At 30.5% G+C, this 24,800-nt stretch overlaps 1 protein-coding gene across 2 annotated transcripts in view; it reads right to left on the bottom strand.

The window, feature by feature from the left end:
- Positions 1-223: 223 nt before the first annotated feature.
- Positions 224-24,800, bottom strand: part of LOC145333396 (uncharacterized) — a 94,723-nt gene continuing 70,146 nt past the window's right edge. For both annotated transcript variants that reach the window (XM_080178514.1, XM_080178512.1), the window contains 8 exons: positions 23,315-23,427; positions 18,527-18,603; positions 18,156-18,259; positions 17,719-17,772; positions 13,492-13,602; positions 8,164-8,267; positions 7,359-7,431; positions 224-2,386 (listed from right to left, as the gene is read on the bottom strand). In XM_080178514.1, coding sequence (XP_080034640.1) covers positions 2,291-2,386; positions 7,359-7,431; positions 8,164-8,267; positions 13,492-13,602; positions 17,719-17,772; positions 18,156-18,259; positions 18,527-18,603; positions 23,315-23,427 — 732 coding nt within the window. In that variant the 3' untranslated portion in view covers positions 224-2,290. The remainder of the gene's footprint in view (positions 2,387-7,358; positions 7,432-8,163; positions 8,268-13,491; positions 13,603-17,718; positions 17,773-18,155; positions 18,260-18,526; positions 18,604-23,314; positions 23,428-24,800) is intronic.

Here is a 24,800-nt window from a genome sequence, read left to right on the forward strand (position 1 = left end):
TTTAAGTCGAGGATCGGCACACCCTTCCCCCCCTCCTACTTTCTTCAAGTGCCCCAAAAGGTCTCTAGTGATGTAGCCGCAAGTAAGCTTGTTAGCATAATAAAATGTTTCTACATTTTATGAATAAAATTGTTTCTTATTGTTAAAACCATAATCCACACAGGACGTTATTCTAATAATACGATGATTAACACAATTTTTGAGAAAGAAATAACATAAAGAATACAATTCGAATATTTTATTGCTTATATATGAAAGTAATAAAATACTACAGTATAAACCAACACCTACATTAATTATATCACAATCATAATTAACACCGGGACAAAAAATAAACTATATCAAAAAGTATATTCAGCTATTAAAAATTCAGTTTTAGATGGTGATCCTTTTAAGGGTAATTGTTAACGACTAAACACACTTTTTTTTACATAAAATACATTATTTACAAAAGAAAAGCTTTGAATTTTCAAAACAAATGAGATGCCATTACATTATAAATAGGGAAATAAAAAAATAATTGATTACATTTCATGATGAAAAAAATTGCAATGAAAAAAAGGCCACAAAATAAATAGATTTTTATGACATTAATAACAAAGCACAATCAGGATAAGAGACTAGTGTTCTGAAAATAATTTGTTGAAAAATAGATAAGAGTATTGAACCAAAAGCCAGAAAGTCTTTTAGAACTTAATTCATATCTCCACACAACCCTAATCTAAATTATCCTACAAATAATTTTCAGAAAACAATTCCCTGTCCCCGATATAAAGCACAATCAATACCGCGGGCGTTTTTTAACCTTCAAGAAAAAATAATAAACTTAATAACTACACTTTATATAGCCTTTTAAGTTATTGGATTTCCTTGTGCTTTTTTATAGACTATTTTCAATCGTAAAATTTAGATTTGGTATTTTTTAAGGGAGAAAAAATTGCTGATTCTTTTATTGAAATTAATTCAATGCAAATAAGAATTTTAATATTAAAAATTCTACTTTTCATGAACTGGATTGTATTTCAAATGATGCCCATATAAGGCACCTAAAACACGGGTTTCTTGCATATTTTTCTCCCCCATCCCAAGTCTGATGTGTGCAATTTTTTCATCAATTGAGTAAAGACCATAATGTAGGATAAATTGCCCTTATAATGGCTGTGCTTTGTGAATACATGACAAGGTTTATTTCAAAGGTATCAAAAATTCCCCCAAAGAGTTGGTTAAAAATTTCGTTTATTTGGTGAGTTTTCATGTTTTTTTTACCATTATTGAAGATTATTCTTATTTTGAAATTTACATACAATTTATTTTGTATTTTTTTTATGTTTGAGATACCTTAGTTTTAAACCTTGTCATGAAAAGTTATGAATGTGGGTAGGGCCGGGGAACAAAAGGCATATTCATGCTTTATTATTGTTCCTAATGAAATTCAAAGTAATTGTGTAAGGAAAGCACTAATAATATATGATCATACATTATGGTGGAGTATATATGAGTAATAATAATAATACAGTACAGAAAAATACAATATTTAGAAAAATGAGCAGTGTGGTTTATAGAAAGTCTTGGAAATTTGATTAGCTCGGAGAAAAGTCTACACACTTAGGTGTAGATGAGATTCAAACATTTTTCTTTAGTGGGAGGTTACTTATATGCTATTATTGATTAAATATTGAGATTCAAAAACCGTTTTTTGATCAAAATTGCTATGTGGTAAACAATTGAAACAAAAAAAAGTTAACGATACCAAACTATTCAACAATAAGTTTACAATATTATGATTATTGGAAGGCATTTAGAGAAAGCATAAGGTTCAATATTGAAGAGCTAGCTTCTGCATTTTTTTTCTTTTAAAAATGCAAAATTTGCTTTTCGCTCAATGCTATCTATATGCAGTATATTTTACATTACAGAAAACTTACATTAAATTTATTTACTATTTGTGCTACAAATGTATTCAGCTTCAAAATTGATTTGAAAAATTTATATCAAAAACTTTAATAAAATGTTAAAAGTCTATTAAACAAACAACATTAAGACTTAGATAACATAAAATTAAAGTTTTTAATCTTTTAAAAAGTAATTTGTAATTGTCATTGAATGAAAAATGTTAAGGCATTAATATAAAAATCATTTAAAAAAAATTATTTTGCTTGTAAAATTTTGTTGGCGTAGCACTGAAATGTATCTACAAAGACGACATTTCCCAACAATCAGACGACATTTGTATTTTATAAATAATGAAGCTGTGAAAAACTTGGAGAATTACTGTGGCGGGAAAACTTGTTTAGTTCCTGAAGAACTGGCTGAGAGCGAGCCTGGAGGTGGGGGACTTGAGGTCGGAGGGTCTGTAGCACCACTCCTTGATCACGGGCTTCTTCATCTGGAAATAGAATTGTATTATTACATTGAAACCTAATTGAATCAATTAAGAAGATACTCTAAAATATAAAAAAAGTAATTTTAGTTTGACTTTCAGATCTTTCTACCCATTAAACTGTTTTTAGGAAAACTTCAAGGAATGGTTCTAGGCTATAATATTGTTGTTACATTAGTCTTGGAATTGTTTTAGTCGATTTTTCTGCTTTTAAGGGGCACAGCTGCTAAACAGGAGAAAAATAGTATAATATAGCAATAATCTGAACTAAAAAAAAACAAATTTAAAGAGGGGTAAATAATTTGCACAAATTTTACCCCTCACCCCCAAAAAAATCTTGTTTACGCCTCTGTAACTTAACAGTAACAGATAATTTTAAGAAATAAATTACAATTTTAATGATTAAATTACTGCTCTGTTATTTAATTAATGTTTTTTTAATGATGTCTCGAATTTATGTACATATGCATAGAGAAAGAATGATAATTAAATGAAATAAATACTAGTGGATGCGCCATTAGCTTCTAGGGCTTAATTTTATAAGGGTTTTAAAGGGCAAAAATAGCCTATAACCATCAGGAAACCTAAATCTATCAGTTTAATAGTTATTGAGATCTTAAGCTTCAGACCAAAAAAAAACCAACAAAAATAGAGCAACAAATTACAATTAATTATAGTCTTTATAAAAAGATCAATAATCCAAACTTTTATTGTATATTTAGTAAAAGTTTTCTTGGAATGTCTGTAATTATTTTTTATTCCAACTTACTTATCCCACTAAAATGATATAACAATAAGAAAAAATATCATTAAAAAATGCTATTTTATGACCTTGTGATATATTTCAAGAAAGATGATTCATTTTTAAAGGAAATACTTCTCCTTTATTAAGGTTTGTATGTAGTAGAGTGTCATTTAGTAACTTAATGACTCAATATCTAAAAACGAACGCAAAGTAGTAAGAAAATTGACGCCATTTGATTTTAAAAGGAATGTAAAAAATAAGAGTGGGGGAAGATGGTAATTTCTAGGCCTAACCCTTGCGGGGGGGCTTTAATCCTGCAAGGTTTATATATGCGGTGCCCTAACCCTACGGGGCTACCTCACAATCGATGGATGATCGACAAAAAACATAATTTTAGAAATGCTGTACTTCTCAAAAGTATTTATAAAGAGTGTTAAGGACACACTTAATAAAGCACGTTCCTTATAGACAATTTATTCTTCTGTCATAGGGCGCAATCCTTAAAAAAAAATCGGTTGAAAGGAAATAAAATAAGCTATTATTGAAAAGGAGGATACATTTAGCACAAATAGCATGCTCCCATTGCTAACAATAAAGAAAATAACGAAATATGTAGAAAAAAAGGCTGTTATTATCAAGAATTAAATCTACATGCAAATGACTTATTTTTTAATATATTGAGTCATTTGTTAACACATACATCAGTAATGTAAATCTTTTGAATTGGACCTTAGCTAGGCCTAAATGAGGCCTTAAATAGGTGTTTCATTACGTTAACATTTTATTATATCCGTAAATCGCAAAATAACAAAATAAGAAGCTGTGCCTATAAAAAATGATGACGTACAATACAAATGACCAATGATAGGCCAATACACTGACTAAATTACCAATGGCTGGCCAGTATACACTTTATTTGCAAGTATGATTTTATTTTTTGGACACTATAAACAAATTTCGGGTAAATTACAGGCTAGTTTAATAATGAAAGGGAAGCAATACAAAAGAGTTTGTTTTTGCTCTTTTAATTAATATTTGCTGTTCTGATGATTTGAAACTTTTTGCGTGAGTAATGGCATCCCCTCTAAATAGTGTCCTTTATGTGTCATATTAATAATATTAAACTCAAGTTCATAACAAGTAATTTCTTACCACAGGGATATGACAGTTATAGAAAAAAAACATTTCTATCATTAAAAATGCCTTGTTATGTAAATGTTAGACGCAAAAATCAGAAAGGAAGGAGATATTGGGCTGTGTATTTATACACTAGCGCCCAAAGTTTTATAATAACGTTTCTTAGAAGCTTTAGAAAGTGTCTCAAAAGATCAGCCGAGTGACGTTGTAAGAATGAGGGATGAGAGGAGGAGAAGTGGGAAAGAACACCTCTAAAAAAGAGATGGATAATCACTCATTTTTATGACGTCACACGGCTTTTTTTGAGACTTTGTAAAGCTTAGTTTCTTATTCGTTGGCTTAATAACTTTGGGGACATTTATTAAAATATGATTGGTTGGTTTAATAAGTTGAGTGTTCAAACGTTTCATCCACTAATTGTAAATAATAGAAGGGGTAATTTTGTATATTATCATTGTGTATGCGCATCAATTTATAGGCCATTGCATTATCTCTGATCATTAATACATAAAATTGTAAAAAAAACTAAAGATAAACCAAATGATGATAAAAAGACTATTTTTGCGAAGGGATGAAAAATCGGGACAGGGTTCCTGCCCTGTTACATATAGCTCATGTCCCCTCTATCCTTTTACTTTAAAAATATAAAATCCTTGTTTAATTATATCAACATGTGGATGGTATCATCCTTGTTTCTTTTCCAGACAAGACACACAATACAGATTCTAAATTTGGTAATTTGTCATTTTTCTTCAACTTTTCTTCTATTGTCAAAGAAAGACATACAGACGGACAGATAGAAGGACAGACAGACATTAAATTAATATGTCAAGTTTAATGGACTTGAAGTTCATGACAGAAGGACAAGTTTAAGACCAGCAAAGATCCTGCTAAACCCAGTATTCTCTTGTTGACTTAAATTTCCCTCATTTTCAAAACTTGTATCATATTATACTATTAAACTGTTGATAATTAAGTTATTAAGTCAGCAACGACCAATTTTTATTAAAGCAATATAGTCAAAAAATTTTAACAGTTTTAACAAGGTTTTGGTATTTGATTTAAGCAGTTTTTTTTCTCAAAAATTTACATTGTTATTCAAGGTTTACAAAAAGCTATTCTGCTGAAACCAATATCCTCTAATAATATTTTCAAACGAATGCCATTAGTAGTAAATTTAAGTTGATGTACAAAATAGAAGAACTATATTATCTTTCTTTTTAAATTTGACTTCAAATAAAAATATATATTTTTTAAATATTCGTATAGCAAACAAGGACAAATATATTCTATATCATTAAAAAAAACTTTTTACATACCTTTTTCGTCATTTAGTAGCGAACGATTTACAGAAAAGCTTTGCTGTGAAAAATTCAAATAGATGCACGTTGAAGATAATATTCAAAACTTAGTGGTAGGCATTTTTTTTTGCATGTAATAACATTTCTTTTTGAAAGTAAGCAACATTATATTTACTACGAGTTGGTCAGTCTATCGGGTTTTGAGCTTTTTTCTTTAGCTATTAAAAGTTCCTAAGATCTAAATGGACTTATTATGCAAATACAGGCGGTCATAAAAAAGTGATAAGCAATGGACCACGAACTAATTTTCGTCCTAAATGTAATAAAAAAAAATTCTCTTAGGGTAGAGAAAAAGTACAAAAAATCGATAGTTGAATACTTTTAAATAAGCTTCAGTAGGTTAACTCATTCATAGTCTAATGTTCATCTTCTTATCTTAGGTAAGAATAAATAAAATGTTATTTACAAAATGTGACAGGCCCAAAGTTAAAATCTGATGTGTTTGCTGTTTAGTATTTGAATTTTGCGCATTTTTTGCACGACGAAGCCATCGCAAAATGTGACATTGATTTTAAGCAATGACGTTTAGACGTACAGTATATATAGGTTTCTAATAAATATTTTACAAACTCATATCTTTAAACAATAAATAAATTTTAAAACCGCCATGATTTATTTTAAATGGCCATTATGTTTAAAACCAATTAATTTTACTTGCGCTAATTTATCCTTTAACTTGATGTCTATTTTTTGATGAATTTCTTTAGGTTTTAATTTTGGTAATTATTAATGAGAATCTCGCGTGATATGGCCAATTAATTCAACCTTTCTCTTTAATAGGCAATTAGTTATTTTTTTTTCTCTCGTGGATTTTACAAGTAGATAATCTGACCCCACGACTAATTTAATCACAATTTTTAGAGAAAAGATTATTTATATATTTTTAGAACATTTATAAAACATACAAGAATATAGAGGGGAAATCATGTTTGATGGACGGGGAGGGGGGGGGGGGAGTTCTTATAATTGGTTCAGTGGTAACAAGAAACTACCATTTTGTTATTTCGGCCGTATTTCATTTTTGACTAATTGTAATTTTTTTAACATTTTTAAAAATCAATGTTCATACTTATTTTATTAATATTCATTTCAATAAAAGGCTGTTTTGATACCCAACCTTTTTACCACTTTCCCTTTTTCTGTAAAAAAATCTATTATCTAAAAACATCAGTGCGAAAAAAATGCTACTCGATTTTAATATTATTTTAATATTGGCCAATTTAGGCGTCAAAAAATTTGCACATGTATTTTTTGCAATCTGCCAAATTAGTGCATTTTAGCGCGTTTTTTTAATAAATTGAATTTTAAATTTTTTGGTACTTTTTGTTGATGGGTTTAGGAGGTGGGATTTTTAAGTTACAATTTGTGTAATTTACATCTTAAATTGAATTACTTGATGTATATTTATCAAATTAAGCCTTAGTGAGGGATGGGACATTGATCTGTTTATTATACTTGTACCTAAAGTTTTATGATAACAACTTTGGGAACTATTCTTGAATTTTGAATGGTTAGTTCATTAAGTTGAGTGTCCGAACGTTTCAACCACTAATTAAAATCTACCAAAGGGTTAATTGGGAATGTACAACAATTTATAAGCCATTGTCTTATCTCTTTCGATACCTCATTAAGAATACTTTAAATTTTGATATTTATGGGATGAAAAGAACAGTGCAAACAATAGTGTTCATGTAAAAAAAACTGCCGTTCTAAAGATCTTTATGATCAAGCCTACCTTCTTGGGGTTGGTCTTGGCGTTGACGCAGACCTCCTTGGGGACCTTGATACAGTTGGGCTGTTGAACCAGTCTAAAATAGAGAAGGTATTTTCAATAAATCACTCTAAGCTGTATTTATAATTGTATTATTTTAATCATTTCTTGTTTTCTATTTAAGTCACCAGTTGTAAATGGTTGTTTGTTCATCTAATCGTTTATCAATCTATCTGTCTGTCAATTTATTTGTCTTTCTTTCTGTGTATTTTCATATCTTTATATATACTTATTTGACTTACTGTCTGTTCGTTTATATAATAGGCTTTTTGTCTGTCTTTTTATCTATCTGTCTATCTTTTTATTTTACAATCTATCCGTCTATTTATTTTGTTTTGTCTATCTAGCTATTTAGTCATCTATCTTTCTGTGTTTTTGTCTATTTTATGTTCATTTGCAGGTATAAGGTATAACCAACAAGCGAAATAAATCTAAAATAATTTTTGGGGGGCAAATGGAGAGGTCGTCAATTTTACGATGTGTTGCCCCCCAACGACAGCTGAAAAACACGTATAGGTTTCGTGATTTTTCCCGAATTAATTTAGTTATTGGTATAAGCTGGTTCATTTGTCTTTTTGCATGTCTCTAGCTATGTCTGTCTATATATTTATCTAATAGTATGTCTATTTATTTGAATTTATGTATATTTATTAGTCCATCTGTATATTAATCTGTTATTTGACGCCTGGCTATGTTTGACTTTTTATCTGACTAATTATTAATCTGTTCTTTTTTTTGTTTGGTCGGTCGTAATAAAAGATCTGCATACCTGGGGACGAGGACGGTCTCCATCTTGCAGCTCTCCTGTGGCTCCAGGTCGCACTGTTCGCTGGGGATGTTCTGGATCAGGTTTCTGGTCTCAGTTCTGCAAGCCTAGATAGATATTGACAATTAATCAGTTTATTTTGCGGTTTCCCTTAAAGTGGCTATTCGAGTACATATACTCCCCCATTTTTAATAGATTTAAAATGGGGGGGGGGGGAGGATTTCTTTGTTTATTTATTACTTTAGGTCAGGTTAGGTTAAATTAGATTGGTATTGGGCACTGCACTTCAAGTAAGGGCTCAAGGATCAGGCTCCATTGCAGGGTCTAGACAAGGGAAAAACGACACCCCAACCATTTTCAATCTTCTAAAGAATATGGGGGCTTGTGTTCAGTGCTCGAAGGGCATTTGAAGTAAATAAACCATTGTTTTTACACAAATCATTAAATTTTTAAAGGAATATAAGACAATTCCGTTATGAATTCTTAATATAGTACTTAGACGCATTGAGTTAAGGAGCTACTCTTTATAAAGCATATAAGGCTAAAATTATAGCAATTATCATTACATAATTGAGGTATTGTCAAAAAGTAATCCAAATATTAAAAAGTCATTCCACCAATTATCGATTGTTTCAATGGAATTGTATTATTTCGTAGATTTTAACACGATGATTTCACTGTACTTTTGTTTTTACAAATTTTATAAACACAAAATATTTTTGAATTTTATTTTGAAAAAAAGATTAAATTGTAGAATAAGGTTTTCAGTAGTAACGCTAAATAACCGTAATTACATTTCAGTAAAGTGTGTATGTGAATATCGTTTTGTCATTAGCTTTTGTTTAAAACATAATTTCCTTAGCATGACCTTAGCCATACAAAAATAGGGGAGGTATAAATCCGAGGGCAAAAGTATTTATCGAATCGTATAATAGACAGATTTCCGCGGATATTACAGTGAAAATACAAGATTATAAATTAGTTTTGTTCGCCCCGAGGGGACGAAGGCCTGGGCTAACAAAACTGGTATTAATTTTATGATCATTATTTTATCATTCGTGGAAAATTGACTGAATACAATGCTATATATGACTTTTCAGTATGTCTGAAATCCGGTTCAAAATCAGCGGATATCAATCAGTTTCGAAGCCATAATAGAAAAAATAGTTTAAATATGACCCGTAAATTAATAAGGACTCTTTTTTAAACGTATTTAAGGTGTACTGTTTCAACAAAAACAGACACCTCACTATGGATCGTTGAAGTCACCATACGCCATATTGTCTTAAAGGATACGTTGATTACGAAATAAATATTTTTGGGTCGTTATGCATGTTAGTCTGTCTGTAATGCAGTCGTTATTAACTTTTTGTAGGACACAAATAATAAAACATTAAAAGGAGGATGTCCTAAAGGTTAAATTAAGGGATAAAAAAAAGTAGAAGCATCACATAATTTACATAAATGTTGGCTGTTTTAAGAAAAGTATATAATTATGACATGTTTTAGTATCAATAAATGTTTTTCAGGTGGGAGTAAAAAGGTCATTTTATGATATAAAAGAAAAGAAAATTTTGCGACTAAGCGTAGGATTTAGGAGCTGAGCTAATATTAAATTCTCTGGGGTGGTAAGTTTTTAATTTTTTCTTTAACAATGAATGTTTATATTATTAGAGTAAAACACTAGAGGGGGGAGAGGTTAAACTGTATGTCCCCTTCCAAAGGACCCTGTGCCGACATTCAATTGGTTCCTTAAAATGAAACCAATATCGTCGGAAATATTAACACAGCCAAGTCGCTTCAAAAAAGCAGAAAGCAATTTGCTAGCAGACGAAATAGGCCTTAACATGGGGATCAATGTAGTTGTCTGGTTATATATCTACACTATACATTTATTTTTATGATAATTTCCCTCATTTTAGATAACTATGGTGCAGTTCACAGTAAAATGTTCCTTGGATCGATTATATCCAATATCCTATAAACTTTAAAGGCTGCTACTAGCTGCCATTGACTGAACATAAATGTTATTCCCGCACATTGTTATACACGGCGTTTTAAGTCCTATAATAATCTTATGATCCATAGTAAATGCTTGACTGAAGAAAACACGCTTAAAATAAGAAAGACAAAAAACGTTGCTAATTTTAAAAATAATCATTCTTGTCGAACATAGTGCAAGGCGTCTTCAAGATATCTTTTTAATATTCACTTAAATTTTGTTTTATACTCTAAAATTACACACGTATAGGCCGCCAAAATTGCATAAATTACGTAATGATGACTTTGAAAATACACTATGTGTTTAGTAGGGAGGGAGAGGACAATGGACGATTTATCTTTCTTATCCCAAACATTATATAATTGATTCTGTCTTTGATTGCTCAAAATTGTTGAGGTGGAGGGGGGGGGGGGGTTGTAGGAGTAGATTAATTTTTAATTTTTGCTATTTTATGTTTTATCTAGCTAAATAGATAAACATCTCCTTGAATGCAAGGTCTAGGGGTAAAAAATCTGCGGGGTACCCCAGGGCGACCTTTACGACCCTTCGCTAATTTGCAAGAATAAAGGAATACGTTAATAGAATGACTTAAAATAGGTATCATTTCATATGATTTTAGTAATATTTTGTATTTACTAGATATTAAAACTATCTCTATTAGGTATATTAAGCTTCTACTTTTTCTAATAATCTATATCAAGCATTTACATAACTATAAATCCAAAGAAAATTTAGCAAAAAATTAATTAAGCCCGTACGTACAGGCGTAATTTCAAAGCGTTCAAAAGCGTTGGTGTTCGTGATATATGTAAAATTAATAATTTATAGCAAATGACAAATTATTTAAAAGTATATTTTGTTTAGAAGTAGAAGCAAAATGCTATAAAATCAAAATATAGGAAGGACTAGCCTATTATTAGCTATGTAGAAAAATTAACGAGAAAATTGAAACACCACTTTTCTTTTACATGAAATAATGAAATAATAATAACTTAAAAACGCAGGCCATTAGGGGAAGGTGTCGGGGACCGGGGTTGAGAGGAAGATCATAAAACTTAGATAGACAGATAAAATTACGCTGTAAAAAGGGGTGAAATAGCAAAAAAGCTAGGGGTGAATTTACGTGATGATTACTTTATGTTCCTTCGCCCTTTTTGCGAAAAATATGCGTTTACAAGGACGTGTATCTCCATAAAAAGAACATTATAAATGTTTACTTCAGAAATTAATGAATTTTAGAGTCGGATAAACGTTTTAGAGTAGCTACGCTTTTAAAGCAAATATATAAAAATAAGAGAAATTTAAAAATCTTACAAACGTAAGAATTTTGTATAAAATATTTTTGGAATGTGTCTTTTTATTTGTGAAATCTATGATTTAACAAGGGAAAGTGGTTTCTATTTCATGGACAAATAGTCTGAGAAAAAGAATGACTAAAGTTAGTTTAAATGTCAGAAATGGGACAATACAAATATACATAAAAGTTTTGATAATATATCAAATGCACATGAGGGAGGGAGGGGACATTAGGCTGTTTATTACTCTAGTTCCCAACTTATCAACTTTTGATCAATTTTGATTGGTTGGTTCAAAATTTTCAACAACTAATTGTAATCTACAGAAAGGGTAATTTTGTGTATCATCATTGAGGATGTACATCAATTTATCGTCCATTGTCTTATCCCTTTATAACCCTGGATGCAAATTCATATGTATGTATTAATCTTAATATAGATGTACCTATTTCTTAACTTTGTATACCTATTAATCATATGTATTAACTTATCTTTTTTTATGCTTAAAATTAATCTTTGCAAATATTCATTTCTAGAAATGGATTAAGTATTACCTTAATTTAAAAACAGGTTTTTATGTTCTCTAATAAAGTGTTACTCGTGGCAGACTAAAATAACGATTCCCCCTTTCCACCTCCTCTACCCAATCACCTTCCCTCTTATTGGATGAACGAACAGACCAATAATAGAGTTTCATGTAAGCAACATAAATTGACGACAATATTTCCCCTGTCATAATATCCACGTTTATTCTTTATTCATTTTTCTAGTTTACTGACAGACGTATAGACAGACCCTAGTTGAAGAGCAATAACAAATCAGGTTCTTGTTTTAATTTTTGTATGTGTTTATATAGGCATGCTCTGATAAGTGTGCATTCATCTACGCATACTATCACTTATGGTTGGGGAATGGTTGTACAATATACGTGGATATTACGACAGGGAAAAATTTTCGTCACCCTAGCTTGCTAATATTGGACTCGTTTATTGGTTGGTTGATAATACAGTAGGATGGAAGGGGATTGAGGAAATCGTTATTTTAGCCAGCTGCAAATTTCACTTTATTAGAAAACATGAAAAACTGGTGTATCATCCAAGTTATAATATTTCCATTGGTTGGGGTTACATATTCGCAAAAAGATTAAGAAGGATTTTTAATTTTTTGTGCTGTTTTAACAATTTTTTGTTCTGATGTGGAAGTGATATCACCCCCTTTTAATCTTGACCCTGATGTTTTGGTATTTTTACTACGTGATTACTTTTTATGGTAATACAGGCTGAGCCATTAGCATGGAGGGTCTGGGAGGGTAGGTGTCAACCCTATAATTTTAATTTTTATAGGACAGGGGGGGAGTTAAATGGATGACAATATTCATAAGCATAAAAAACGTGGATAAGAATATGGACAACACTTTTTTAAAGAGCATTAAGAATTGATTTATTAAAGAAAAAATAACCAAACCTTTCTTATGTATTTCAATACTTAAAGAATTTTCTTTTAATTTTCTATATTTCATATGTCTTTTTTTACTTTCTTTCTTTATCTTTTTTGCCTTATTTTCATCTTTTTCTTTCGATTTTCCCCCATTCTTACTCTAATTTTACTTTTTACTTTTACTTTTTACCTCTTATTCTATTTGCAATCTATTATCTATCTATAATACAAATAACTAGTGGCGACAGATTTAATGATGCCTTTTTGTATTCCTAATTAAACTAATTTCACTTTAATGACACTTTTGTCAACACAAAATACAAAATAAGATCAAGATAAAAAAAATGAAATAATGCATCGGTTTTAAAATTTCCTACAGAAAAACACACTCTATAAATTTAAAAAAAACTTGTATAGCATCGTTATACAGACAATTTTCCTCAAAAATGAAAATAAAAATCATAAAATAAATACTAATTTTGTTTTCCCGCGACTTCAGTCCCTTAGGACTAAGAAAAATGGTTTTAATCTCATAATTTTTCATTTTAATAACCGCGGAAAGCTAAAATACTATATAATATATTGTTGAATTATTACCTTATCTGCCTTTCTGATTTCGCAGTTGGATGGTGCACAGATATCCTTGGGAACCTTCTCGCAAGATGTCTCGGGGTTAACCTTCTTCACAGTTCTCTTCTCCAGAGTGCACTACAAATTTTAACAATAAATCATTAGCTATCCTCTGAATACAATTTTGTTTGATTTAATAGAATTTTGATATGGTCTGGATCTTTAAGTTTAGTTTAAATGATAGAAACATGCAAAAAAGAGAAATATCTTCTAGTGCCTAATAAAAATTATATTTTACAATAAATATGACCAATGATAGGCCAGTATACATTTCAATTTACCAATTGTAAATGTATACTGGCCCATCAAAGGTCATTTGTATTGTATGACGTCATTCTTTATTAGGCACTATAAGCTGTTTAAAAAAGAACCTTGCCCTTTGGTCGAGATAAAGTTTTTTTTTTGAAAAATTTATTTTAGACTATAATATTGAAAGATCTTTCCATGTCTGAATAGAATAATCATGCATTTTTTTCTAAATCTATTTTATGTAAAATTTTTATCATGCATTTTATATAAAATAAGGAAATTATTTTTGGATTCTTTTAGTGCAAGGCAAAATGTTTTAAAGCTTTTTAAACTAAGTTTCATGAAAGAATATATCAAAAATCCTTTATTTTGACAAACTATCAACTTTGTAGAGTAGTTTTGATACTAATAAAAATAAAACCGAATTTCCTAAATTCCTTGCTTTCATGAAGGTTTAAAAAAATTGCATTTTTTGATAACAAAAATTGTAAACATCAATTTTATAAGCATTTTTATGACCTAAATGCATTTTCTACCAAAATCAATGAAGCAAAATGATTTTTAACTCATTCATAGATTTTTTTTATAAAAACATAAATTTTATATTAACTTGTTGAGACTTTAAATAAGCAAAAAACAAGTTTTTCATCTATTTCCAATAGTATAGGTTTGAGTTAGAAATAAAAATTGAAAACTTTACAAAAAAAGGTTAGGTTATACAAAATAGAATTGTTAGTATCTAGACCTAAATCAATAAGCGTTAGTAAAAAGCTTTTAAGCAACATGCATCAAAATCTATTTGGTTTTGGGGTTGTTAAAAAAAGTAAGAAATAAAAAAAGATTAAACAAAAAATTTAAGATATTTTTTTAAAACAAATATTACAGTTAATTTTGGTTTAATCCCTTATTATTTCATTTTGATTTTTGAAAATAAGAAAAACAACAATTATTCTGATAAATAGTTAGTAAGAAAAACACGCAAAGATTAAACAAATGTTTTATTTGCCATATGAAAATAATGAGGGTAAAACAGTTTTTCCTTGTGTAGAGAACAGAGGTTAATTCTTATAAAACATTAGGGTCGCTGACTCACCAAAATTGTTTTTGTGAAAAATCCTCCAAAAGCACATAAAAAATCTATGAAAATTAAATAAAATAATAGAAGGGTTATTAACATAAAATTTTATCTAATTTTTGTAGATTTCTTATGCAATTTTGGAAGATTTTTCACAATAACAATTTTAGTGAGGCAGCGATGCAGCGACCCTAATCTTTTTATGTTTCCAATTTTACTATTTATTTATAAGAACACTGTTTTTATGTTTTTTGTTGTTGTTTGAATATACCTTTTGCTAAAAGTAAATCCAAAGATAATTTCAGCATCGAGCGGCGTTCAGTGCATCCAGCGAAAAAAAATAAAAGCGTCATAGTTAGCATATTGTATATTTGTATTTAGGGGTAGATGGATATAAATCAAATAGGCCAAAATGTGGCCATTTTTCGTAGACCTATCCATTTACCCCTGTTTCATAGAATAGTAAAATGACCTATTTCAATAATTTTAACTGAAAGAATTTTGTTTCAGCAAGTTTTGGAAGCTATAAAACATTAGGTCAATTTACATATCCATGTGTTGGTATATGATTTTTTTGTTGTAAAATGTTGGGACTCCTTAAAAGCTAAATTATTTGACAAAGGAATATTTATTTATTTAAAAATCATAAAATTAAAACCAGTTTTGTTAGCTCCGAGGGGCAGAATGCTCAGGATAATAAAACTGCCATTAATTTTTTGATTAATATTTTATTATTTGTAGAAAATTGTCTGTAATGCGATGCTATACAAGACTTTTCAGTATGAATGATAACCGGTTATAATCCAGCGGATAATAATCGTTTTTTCAGCCTTATTGCGAATATCTTAGTACAATAGTTTGCTATTGTGCTTTAATTTTCAATAAATTAGATGGTAATGTTTAAATAATTTAGCTCTTTTAGGGTCCAAACTGATAAAATAATGAAATAATATATTCTTTAAACTAAAGATTTTCGTTCATCTAAAGTAATAAAAAATATTCAATCTTTAGCTTAAAAATGATTTTCATATAAAAATTCTATAAAAAAAGAAAGACAATTTAAGCAAATATGGACAATATTTTACATAAAATAAACATTAACTATTGATATTTTATGATCCTTTATTGAATTTGATACATACTTAAGCTGATAATCATTAAGGAAAAGAGCGTTTCCCCTGTCATTAATAAGTCAACTGAGATTAACCAACCATTTTACTGCTATATTAAAATATCATTAACTAAATTGTCTTTTTCCTCAACTACTTAGTATAAATGATTTTTATAAATATGCATACATAATAATATGTATGTTAGATAACTTTAAAAATATCTTTTGCATAAATTTGTACAGGTCACCATTTTGCTTAAATTGTCTTTTTTTTTAAATGTGATAATTTGAATATATGTAAAAATGATTTAATTATAGCTATAAAGATTAATATCTTTTTTTCTTTATTAACCCTTTACAGTCGGGCCCCTTGCCGCACCTTAATCGGTCGGGGGGGGGGGGGGTGTTCAACGCCCCCCCTAATTATCTCAGTTCCTATTAGAGCTAGAGGGCTAAATTTTTTTGTGCAAATCCCCTGTTTCATAATGAATTTCCGACCTTTTATAAGTCTAAGTCAATTTTCGCTTCCTTCACCCTTTTATTTAACAACCTTTGTTTTTAGGTCTTTTTTTATCTAAAAATTTCAAACGGCTGTAATTTTCTTATTTTTGAAGCTAGAAGAAAAATTTTTTCCCAGAAAATGTTTATTTTTATGTAAATTTTACATTAGAAATATCAAAATATAAATTTCAGCGGCCGCAGCTGTACTTGGCAGCTGCCAGCCGCCGCAGTCGGCGGTCGGCGGGAAAACGGCGGCGGATCTTCATGAAATTTTAATGCATTATGTAGACATGTAAGAAAAGCTTAAGTTTAAAATTTGAAGTCTCTAAGTCAAAAATTGCGGCCACAGGAGCCTTTTAAAGATTTCTGGAGACCTGGAGGATAAGGACCTGCAGGATCATACCTGGAACCTGAAAGTGACTTGAACACCTGTATTTCATATAAGGATGTACTACTAAAGGATTTTTTAGTATTTTGGTATGATAAAATGCTTTGTTTTAGTCAAAAAAATATTTTTGCTCTTTACCTGGATGACCCTGCCAGGTTTGCTGGCATCCTGTGCCCGCCAGGATGGAGATATTCAAAAAATTCCAACTCTCAGTCATGTGTCATACCCATACTTAAAAAGTCAAGCAGTTTGGGCTCATTATCTTTCACACACAGAAAATGAGATAGAAAAAACCGGATGGGGGGGCGTTCAACGCCCCCCCCCCCGACCGTTAAGGGTTAAAAATATTGGATGTATATAGAATTTGTATGGCTTTAATTAATTCATTTTATAATCTGTAACTTAATGGCTTGATCTAACTAAAATGTATTCAAGTACTTAGTACAACTTTACATTTAAAACATATAATTTTTGTTTAAAATCAATTAAGAATTCTCAATTAACGGGAAAAATATGGTGTTTCTTCTATAAAGCAAAAACAAAATGTAAATTAGCCATTAGGTATACCCATCTGCTAAATGTCTAAACATCAAGAATATAGGAATAGATAATTAAACTTGATTGATTAATTATTCCAATGTAAGTGAAGTCCTGGAAAGTTTCATATGTGACGTCATAAAGCATATCTAAATTCATCTCTTTTTTTAGGGGTTTCCTTTTCCACTTTTCCTCTTATCCCTCCTTTTTTTATGACATTACACATGATACTTTCCATCGCTTCAATGTAAGTTTTTTTTAGATTATTCCTGTAACCTTGAACTGAATAAAATGAATAAAAAATAGCATATTGAATTCAAAGAATTAGCAAACCTTTTGTACAGGCCACTCCTCGCAATCAGCACCAACGTTCACGAATTCGTTGTTCTAAAAAATCAAAAAGTTTCATTGATCTCATGTTAAAAGTGTTAACAATATGTTATTGGCATTAGACTAAGGTAACATGATACAGACAACCAACAACCTTCCTTCCACCTAATTTAGAAAAAAAATCAAAATAGGAGATGAAGGTTAGTTTTTATCCCAATGCGTAATCCCAGCTGAGCCTATACCTAACCTAACCTGACCTACAGAAATAAATAAACATACGAAAATCTGCCTCCCCCCCCCTCCTACTCTCTCACCCTTTTAACTAAATGAACCAACCAATACAATTTCAATAAAACCCCTAAAGTTGTTAAGCCAACAAATAAGAAAACTTTGGGGACTAGTGTAATGAACAGTCCAATGTCCCTTCCCTTCCTGGTTACCTGGAGGAATCCAAGGTTGGCATTGAGTCCATTGCCAGAATCATCATCAACAGCCTGACGTTTGTATCTGAACTCAGTGCTGTTAGAGCTGTCGGGCAGGGGAACTAAAAAAAGTTTGGTGTTACAGATATTCAAAATGTTTTTCGTCCTTTAATACAAGGACTAGTAAAAATCTTGAAAATTCCACCCCTACAAAGTGACTCAAAAAGCCGCCTGTAAGCTTCAGGGAAATCAAATTTTACAATTTTAAAATCAGCTAGAAGTCTAAACCTGACACAGAAAATTTTCAAAGAATATATGTAAATGGTTTTAAACTTAAAGCTTATTCGCGGCTGATGCTTGGCTGTCGAGCCCTGGTAAATATTTTCTACCTGTAACTCCGTTGCAACGTCTTTCAGTAACCATCTCACACACGGGTTCGTCCTGCTCAACTTCGTGCTCGCGGTATCTAGAAACATGGATAGTTAGACATATAAAAATAAAAGATAGTTAGATATATGAATAGTTATATAATTTGATTTATAAATAGACTACCAGCTACGTCCCTAGAGGCCTTTGAGGTGGAGAGTAGTCACCCCCTTTCAATTGTAGTTATGAAAAGAAAAGACATTTATAGTTTTTCTTTTTTAGGGGTGATTTATCATAATAGCTATAAACCTTCCCAGGACATATGAGAAGCTATATTGTATCGGTTCAGCTGTTAAAAAGATCCTTCGGCCACACACACACTTAGATCCTGTTACTTTATTATAAGGACTAGCGGCTACGCCCCTAGAAGCATCTAGGGGCACTTAAGGTAGGAGGGGGAAAAGTCAGCCTCAGCCTATTTTGAATTTGAGTTTCAAAAGAGTAAAAAAATATTTTTTTTTTTTGGGGGGGGGGGTGAAGATACCCTCCGCAAAAATAGTTTAAAACCTTCCCAGGACCTATAAGAATCTTCAATGTAAAGGAGACTAATATCGGTTCAGCGGTTAGCGAGATCCTTCGGGACAGACAAAAAAACGCTTACTACTTTATATAATAGGATAGGATAGATTAATAAACTAATTAATGCTATGTTATAAGCAAGTATTGACACATTAAAACAAATCACATTATGAATCAAAATTAAACATGACAATGTTCTTTTTTTTCGATCGTGGTCTTTAAATTTGCCTAAAGTGTCATTTGCAGGGATAGAAGGATATGCTATCTGAGGAAATTAGTTTTTCATTTTTTTGGCCTGTAACGTTTTTTTTTTGTTTTTAAGTCAGAATAAGCACAAAATCATAGAAAAATAGTTATGTCTAAATAATACAAAGATAGACCTTTAATTAGGGATGGTAATCCGTCAAATTTTTGGCCTGGATTCGGATTCTTACAGAAATCCTTCCAAAAAATGGCGGATTCCAGCGGATTCCGGGTTCTTATTTTTGGCGGATTCCGGATTCTAGCAATATTTTAAAAGACTTTTTAAAAAATTTAAAAAAATAAGTGCTACATATATATGTCCTAAAAATCAATGTTCTTGGTGTTCTATATAATTTATTTTTAAAAGATTTTATAAATAATGATGAAAATCTTTGCCTTCAAAAAGGGGGAGTTGAAAGAAAAAACTTAAGAAGCTAATTTTAGCCTACCAATTAAGAATCCGAATCCGCTATTAAAAAAACGGATTCTGGATTTGGATTCGGATTCCAAATTTGACCAAAAATTGGGCGGATTCCGGATTCCGGATCCCGGATTCAGATTGCCAACCCTATTTTTAATTAATTACTTCAGAGAAGGATTTGCAATCAAAAGTTTAGTTAGGTAACTAATCCTTTAGCCCTGATGATAAAAAATAACAATGAGCCAATTCTTGATTGAGTTATTAAACTTAATTATAAACACAAGAAAAAAACAAGGACAAAAAAGCTTTAAATAGTGCAGAAATAAGTTAAATACTTTGAAATAAATAAAATAGAACAATAAATTATCATACAGTGAATATCTACAAAAGAAATTAAATTAGATTTAGAAAATTTTGTTTTTTTTGGCGTGTGTGTGTACCAGAGAGGCTCATCTTACTCTGACATACAGACGGACGTACGTATGGACATGATCTAGTTATAGAGTAGCTGCGCTTCCGAAGCAGTATCATGCAGAGTTTTATAAATGAAGCGATATAAATCAAAATTAGATTATGTATTGCTTCAGTGCCATGGATAAACAAATACTTAGTTTGAAATGTATCAATTAATAAGAAAGTGTTTGTCTTAACCTTATAATACTGATAAAAAATGGTTGGGTAAAAAGAACAAAAAACATTACAAAAATTCAAATTAATAGAAAAAACTTTAATATTTTCCCTTTTCCTTCATTCCTTTTGCTATTTATATCAAATATTGATATCCTTTTATATAAAGTAATAAGCGTTTTTTGTCTGTCCCGAAGGAGGATCTCGCTAACCGCTGAACCGATATTGTTCTCCTTTACAGTTTTAAACTATGTTTGGAGAGGGTGTCTTCACCACTCCCCCCCCCCCCCCGAAAAATATTTGTTAACTCCCTTGAAACTCAAATTTATAATGGAATGAGGTCGACTTCCCCCCCCCCCCCCTCCTCTTCAGTGCCCCTAGAGGCTTCTAGGGGGCGTAGCCGCTAGTATCTTATAAAGGAATAAAAAATGATTGTGTCTGTCTGAAAATACTTAAAGATTTTAAATAAAACACACATAAAGACAAACATTCCAGTACTTTTTCTGTACAGTTTTGGTAAAAGTAATCAAAATATTTGAGACGAAAATTGATTTTTTATTCAAAATATAACCATTTGATGTCTGGCTTTCAACATAGGAAAAACGTGTACTTTTTTGCTGCAAACCTACGTTAGATGTAGTGTATTTTCTTATGTCGTTTTGTACTAAAACAGAGAAAATATGAAACAACTTCTACTTATAAACAAAAACTTATAAACTCTTATAGTAATGGGTATAGAATACTTTGATATTGTGACATGGAAATCTTTGTCGTCGTTTTAGGATGCTAATATAGTCTTCAGATATTGATCAATACATTAATTTATGGTAAGGGGAGGGGATATGGGAATTACTATATTAGCCAGTTGGGAGGGAACAAAACCTTACGATTTCCGAATAATATTCTCCTAATTTTCCCCCATATAAGTTATATTTGGAAGTGAGTGGTTAATTTATCATTGGTTTTCCTATCCTTATATCCCTGCAGTAACCTAAGAAGTTGTTAAATTTGTAAAACAATAAGTTACTCCAATACTTAAATTCAAGTTTACTTTCTTAGTAAAAATGTTTAAGAACGTTCAGTTTTTAAAACTACTTTTGGAGGATTTTTATTTATTTTGAATTGAATTTAAAAGTCTGTATGTATGTCTGAAACATTTGAAGGAAACTTGATTTTAACAGCTAATATATAAGATTAATTGCTGTTTTTGAAACGTCTCAATAATTGTGTTACTGTATGTGTTTTCAATAACGCAACGAATGCATAAATGAGTTAATAGAATTTGGGATGGGGAAAGATTTACCTTTAATTACCCCATCACTGTGTCCTATATATTTGCTGTAATTTAAAAGATTTTGTTCTATTCTTTTCTGTTGATTTATAACCCGTGCAAAAATGCTTGTTCGTCGCAAAAATGTCCCAGTCAGGTTGATAACAAGGACAATTAGTGGCACAACAAACGTTCAATTTTTCAAGAATTCACATGAAAGACACTAAAACTATCTATACATACATTTAATAATCCAAATCAATATAATAGGAAGGAATCATATTTTACATCAGTTTAATTTGCTTTTAATTGATTCCTTTTCATGTTTTCCAATTGAAAGAGATTATTGGAGCGATATATTGATGTAAAAATGTTTTCTTCGCTAAGAAAAGCATAAATATTCAATGTCATGTTATTAAAATATACAAGTTGTATTTTAACATAAGATATTTTTCAAAAACTACCGAAAAAAATTTCTTAAGAAAAGTATATTTGTTTTATGGAAAAAGTCTTTATATATTTCTTAATTAGTTTTTGTGCTTTTCATTGAAGTTTTACTATATTTTTTATTAGGTCATGTGCTATTTTATATATATTTTAAAGTTTAGCTTAATCTGAAAAACACTTCCACATGTAGTAAAGGTTGTAAATTTGTAAATGGTTGCAAAAACTGTGCCAATTCCTGCCCAATAATGTGACAAAAGGGGGCCAATTTTTGCCAAGGTGCGACCTTGCAAAATTAGGGCGGTATCCACAGGGTTAAAAGAATATTGAAAGTGAAAAAGTCGATATATCATTACTTGGACATTGCACCAGTTTTTCATGTACTCTAATAAAGTTAAACTTGCAGCAGGCTAAAATAATGAAACCCCCCATCCACTCGTTTTAGCCCATCCCCCCCACTCCTACTGGATGAATGAACTGACAAAAATGAGTTCCATGTTAACAACATAAATTGATATATCCAAGTATATTCTATATCCATGCAAACGACCTCTAAGAATAAATTAAGCGGAGAAAAAGATCGTTTAAAACTTTGTGACATTTTTCTTATGATTTTCAGTGTTTTTTTTTAAATTTTCCTATAATCTAAAGAATATTTTTCTACCGAAAATGCGCACTTTTTTTTGTACATTTCTCCCTAGCCTATGGTTTAAAGCAAAGATCCGGCTCTAGCTATGTGTTAAGGACAGCAAGATGGAATTTAAGCAATATTCGGAAAGTGGAATTTAGTCCAAATAAAAATCTGCAAAGGAGAATAAACAAAATTTAAATTATCCATCTATCTGTAAATCTATCAGTCTATACATTAATATATACAATCGAATTTTATTGATATGGTTACTTTATATGAATATTTTTTCCCCTAAAACGTAGGAAGTAAGCAGTAATGTAAATTCACACATTGTTTTCATACAGGCTATATAAGTGAGTTTTATACAAAGTTTGGATCTACTGCAGTTCACGGTAAAATATTGCTGGTAAGCAATATTTCCAAAAATCTATGAATTTTAAAGACTGCTAGCTGTCAAACGGCTGAACGTACAGATCATACCCGCACACCATTTTAAGCGGCATAAGAAGGTCTACAAATAATCAAAGTTTTTAATTAAGCCATCTGTTTAGGTTGTATGTAGTAAATCTTTAATCAACAAGTCCATCAGTTATTACCTGGTTTCGCAGACAGTTTCATAATGAGTCTTGCAGATGTCCTCTCCAACAATGTCGTCATTGCAAACCTTCTTCAGGGGCTCCTCACAGATCTCGACATTCTCTTCAAACATCTAGATAGATAGATAGATAGTTAGATAGATAGATTGATTTTTAGATAGATAGACGGCTAGAAAGTGAGTAAGATAGATAGTTAGATATATAGTTAGGTAGATATAGTTATATACAAGTTAGATAGGTTGAAGGATATGTAGAAAATATAGGAAAATAAACAGGAAAAACTTTTTTTCTTTCTTTATCAAGATATGAAATCTTGGATTTTACAGAAATATTTGAAACATTTATTTTAGTAATGTAGCTATTCTATAATTCTGGGGGTAATTTATTCTATTGTAGTCTCAACCTTAGTCGTTTACTTTATTGAAAGTAACAGACATAGTTTATAACAGGCAACAGTCTGGTACTTAATAATTCTAAGAAACTGCAAGTTATCAACATCCTACCAACGACCAAATATTTAATTCATTGTTTTTTTCTTCTGCTTTTTAATGCCAATTTGTTGTTCAAATAATAATTTAAAGCGTCTTACAAAGCAGCAATGGCAACAATCTTAAAGACCTTTAGCATGTAACAATGTGATCCATATTCGACTCGGCAACTAGATGAAACGATTCTGAAGTCAGCTGCGAAATTACTTGACATATTGGTCCTTGTTTTAACAAGTTATGTCGGATGTCAGCATCCATCAAACAATTCTTAACAGCCGTTGAATATAAAGGGGCAGGGAAGGACAATCTGAAAATAAAGTATTGCTTTGAAATTTTTCGCCATCCAACATATATTTTTAATTTATTTTCAGTATGGCTTCGAAATCGATTTATAGATCTACTGGATTAGAACCGGTGCTCAGCTATACTATAAATCATGTATAGCAACGTATTGTAGAAAATTTTCCACGAATAAAGATCGTAAAACTTAATATCCGTTTTTCGCTCGGGCCTTTGGCCCCTCGGGGCTACCACAGTTAGTTTTACTCTTTTTTTTTTTTTAATTGCCACGGAAAACTATCTTTAAAACTATTATAATGTTAAAGTTAACATCAGCTATGAGGGTAAGTTTCATTTATAAAGGATCATTTTTGACAGGTGGATGAGTTGGAGACAGACGAATTATTTTTTTTACAAAAATATCTAATTTTTTATCATAATCCGAAAAGGTAAACGACAAAAAGATAATATACGTAAGCCCAAAAGGTTTAAAGAACTACTTTTTGACCGATTGCCCTATAATAACTATCCCATAAAATTGCCAAAAAGATTCTAAATTATAAAATGTTTGAATGTGCAGTTTTTGCTAAAGCTTTGTAATTGTCCTAAGATTTTGTGCTTTTTCATGACAACAGGTCAATTTTCCTTCAACGGAAATAGCTAAAATTAAACAAAAAGGACCCTCGCTGTTTTTTTTTAAATTAACAATTTTAAGAAAA

The sequence above is a fragment of the Acartia tonsa genome, chromosome 12 (assembly GCF_053477335.1).
Source record: "Acartia tonsa isolate MP-2025a chromosome 12, ASM5347733v1, whole genome shotgun sequence".
Classification (NCBI taxonomy): Eukaryota; Metazoa; Arthropoda; class Copepoda; order Calanoida; family Acartiidae; genus Acartia; species Acartia tonsa.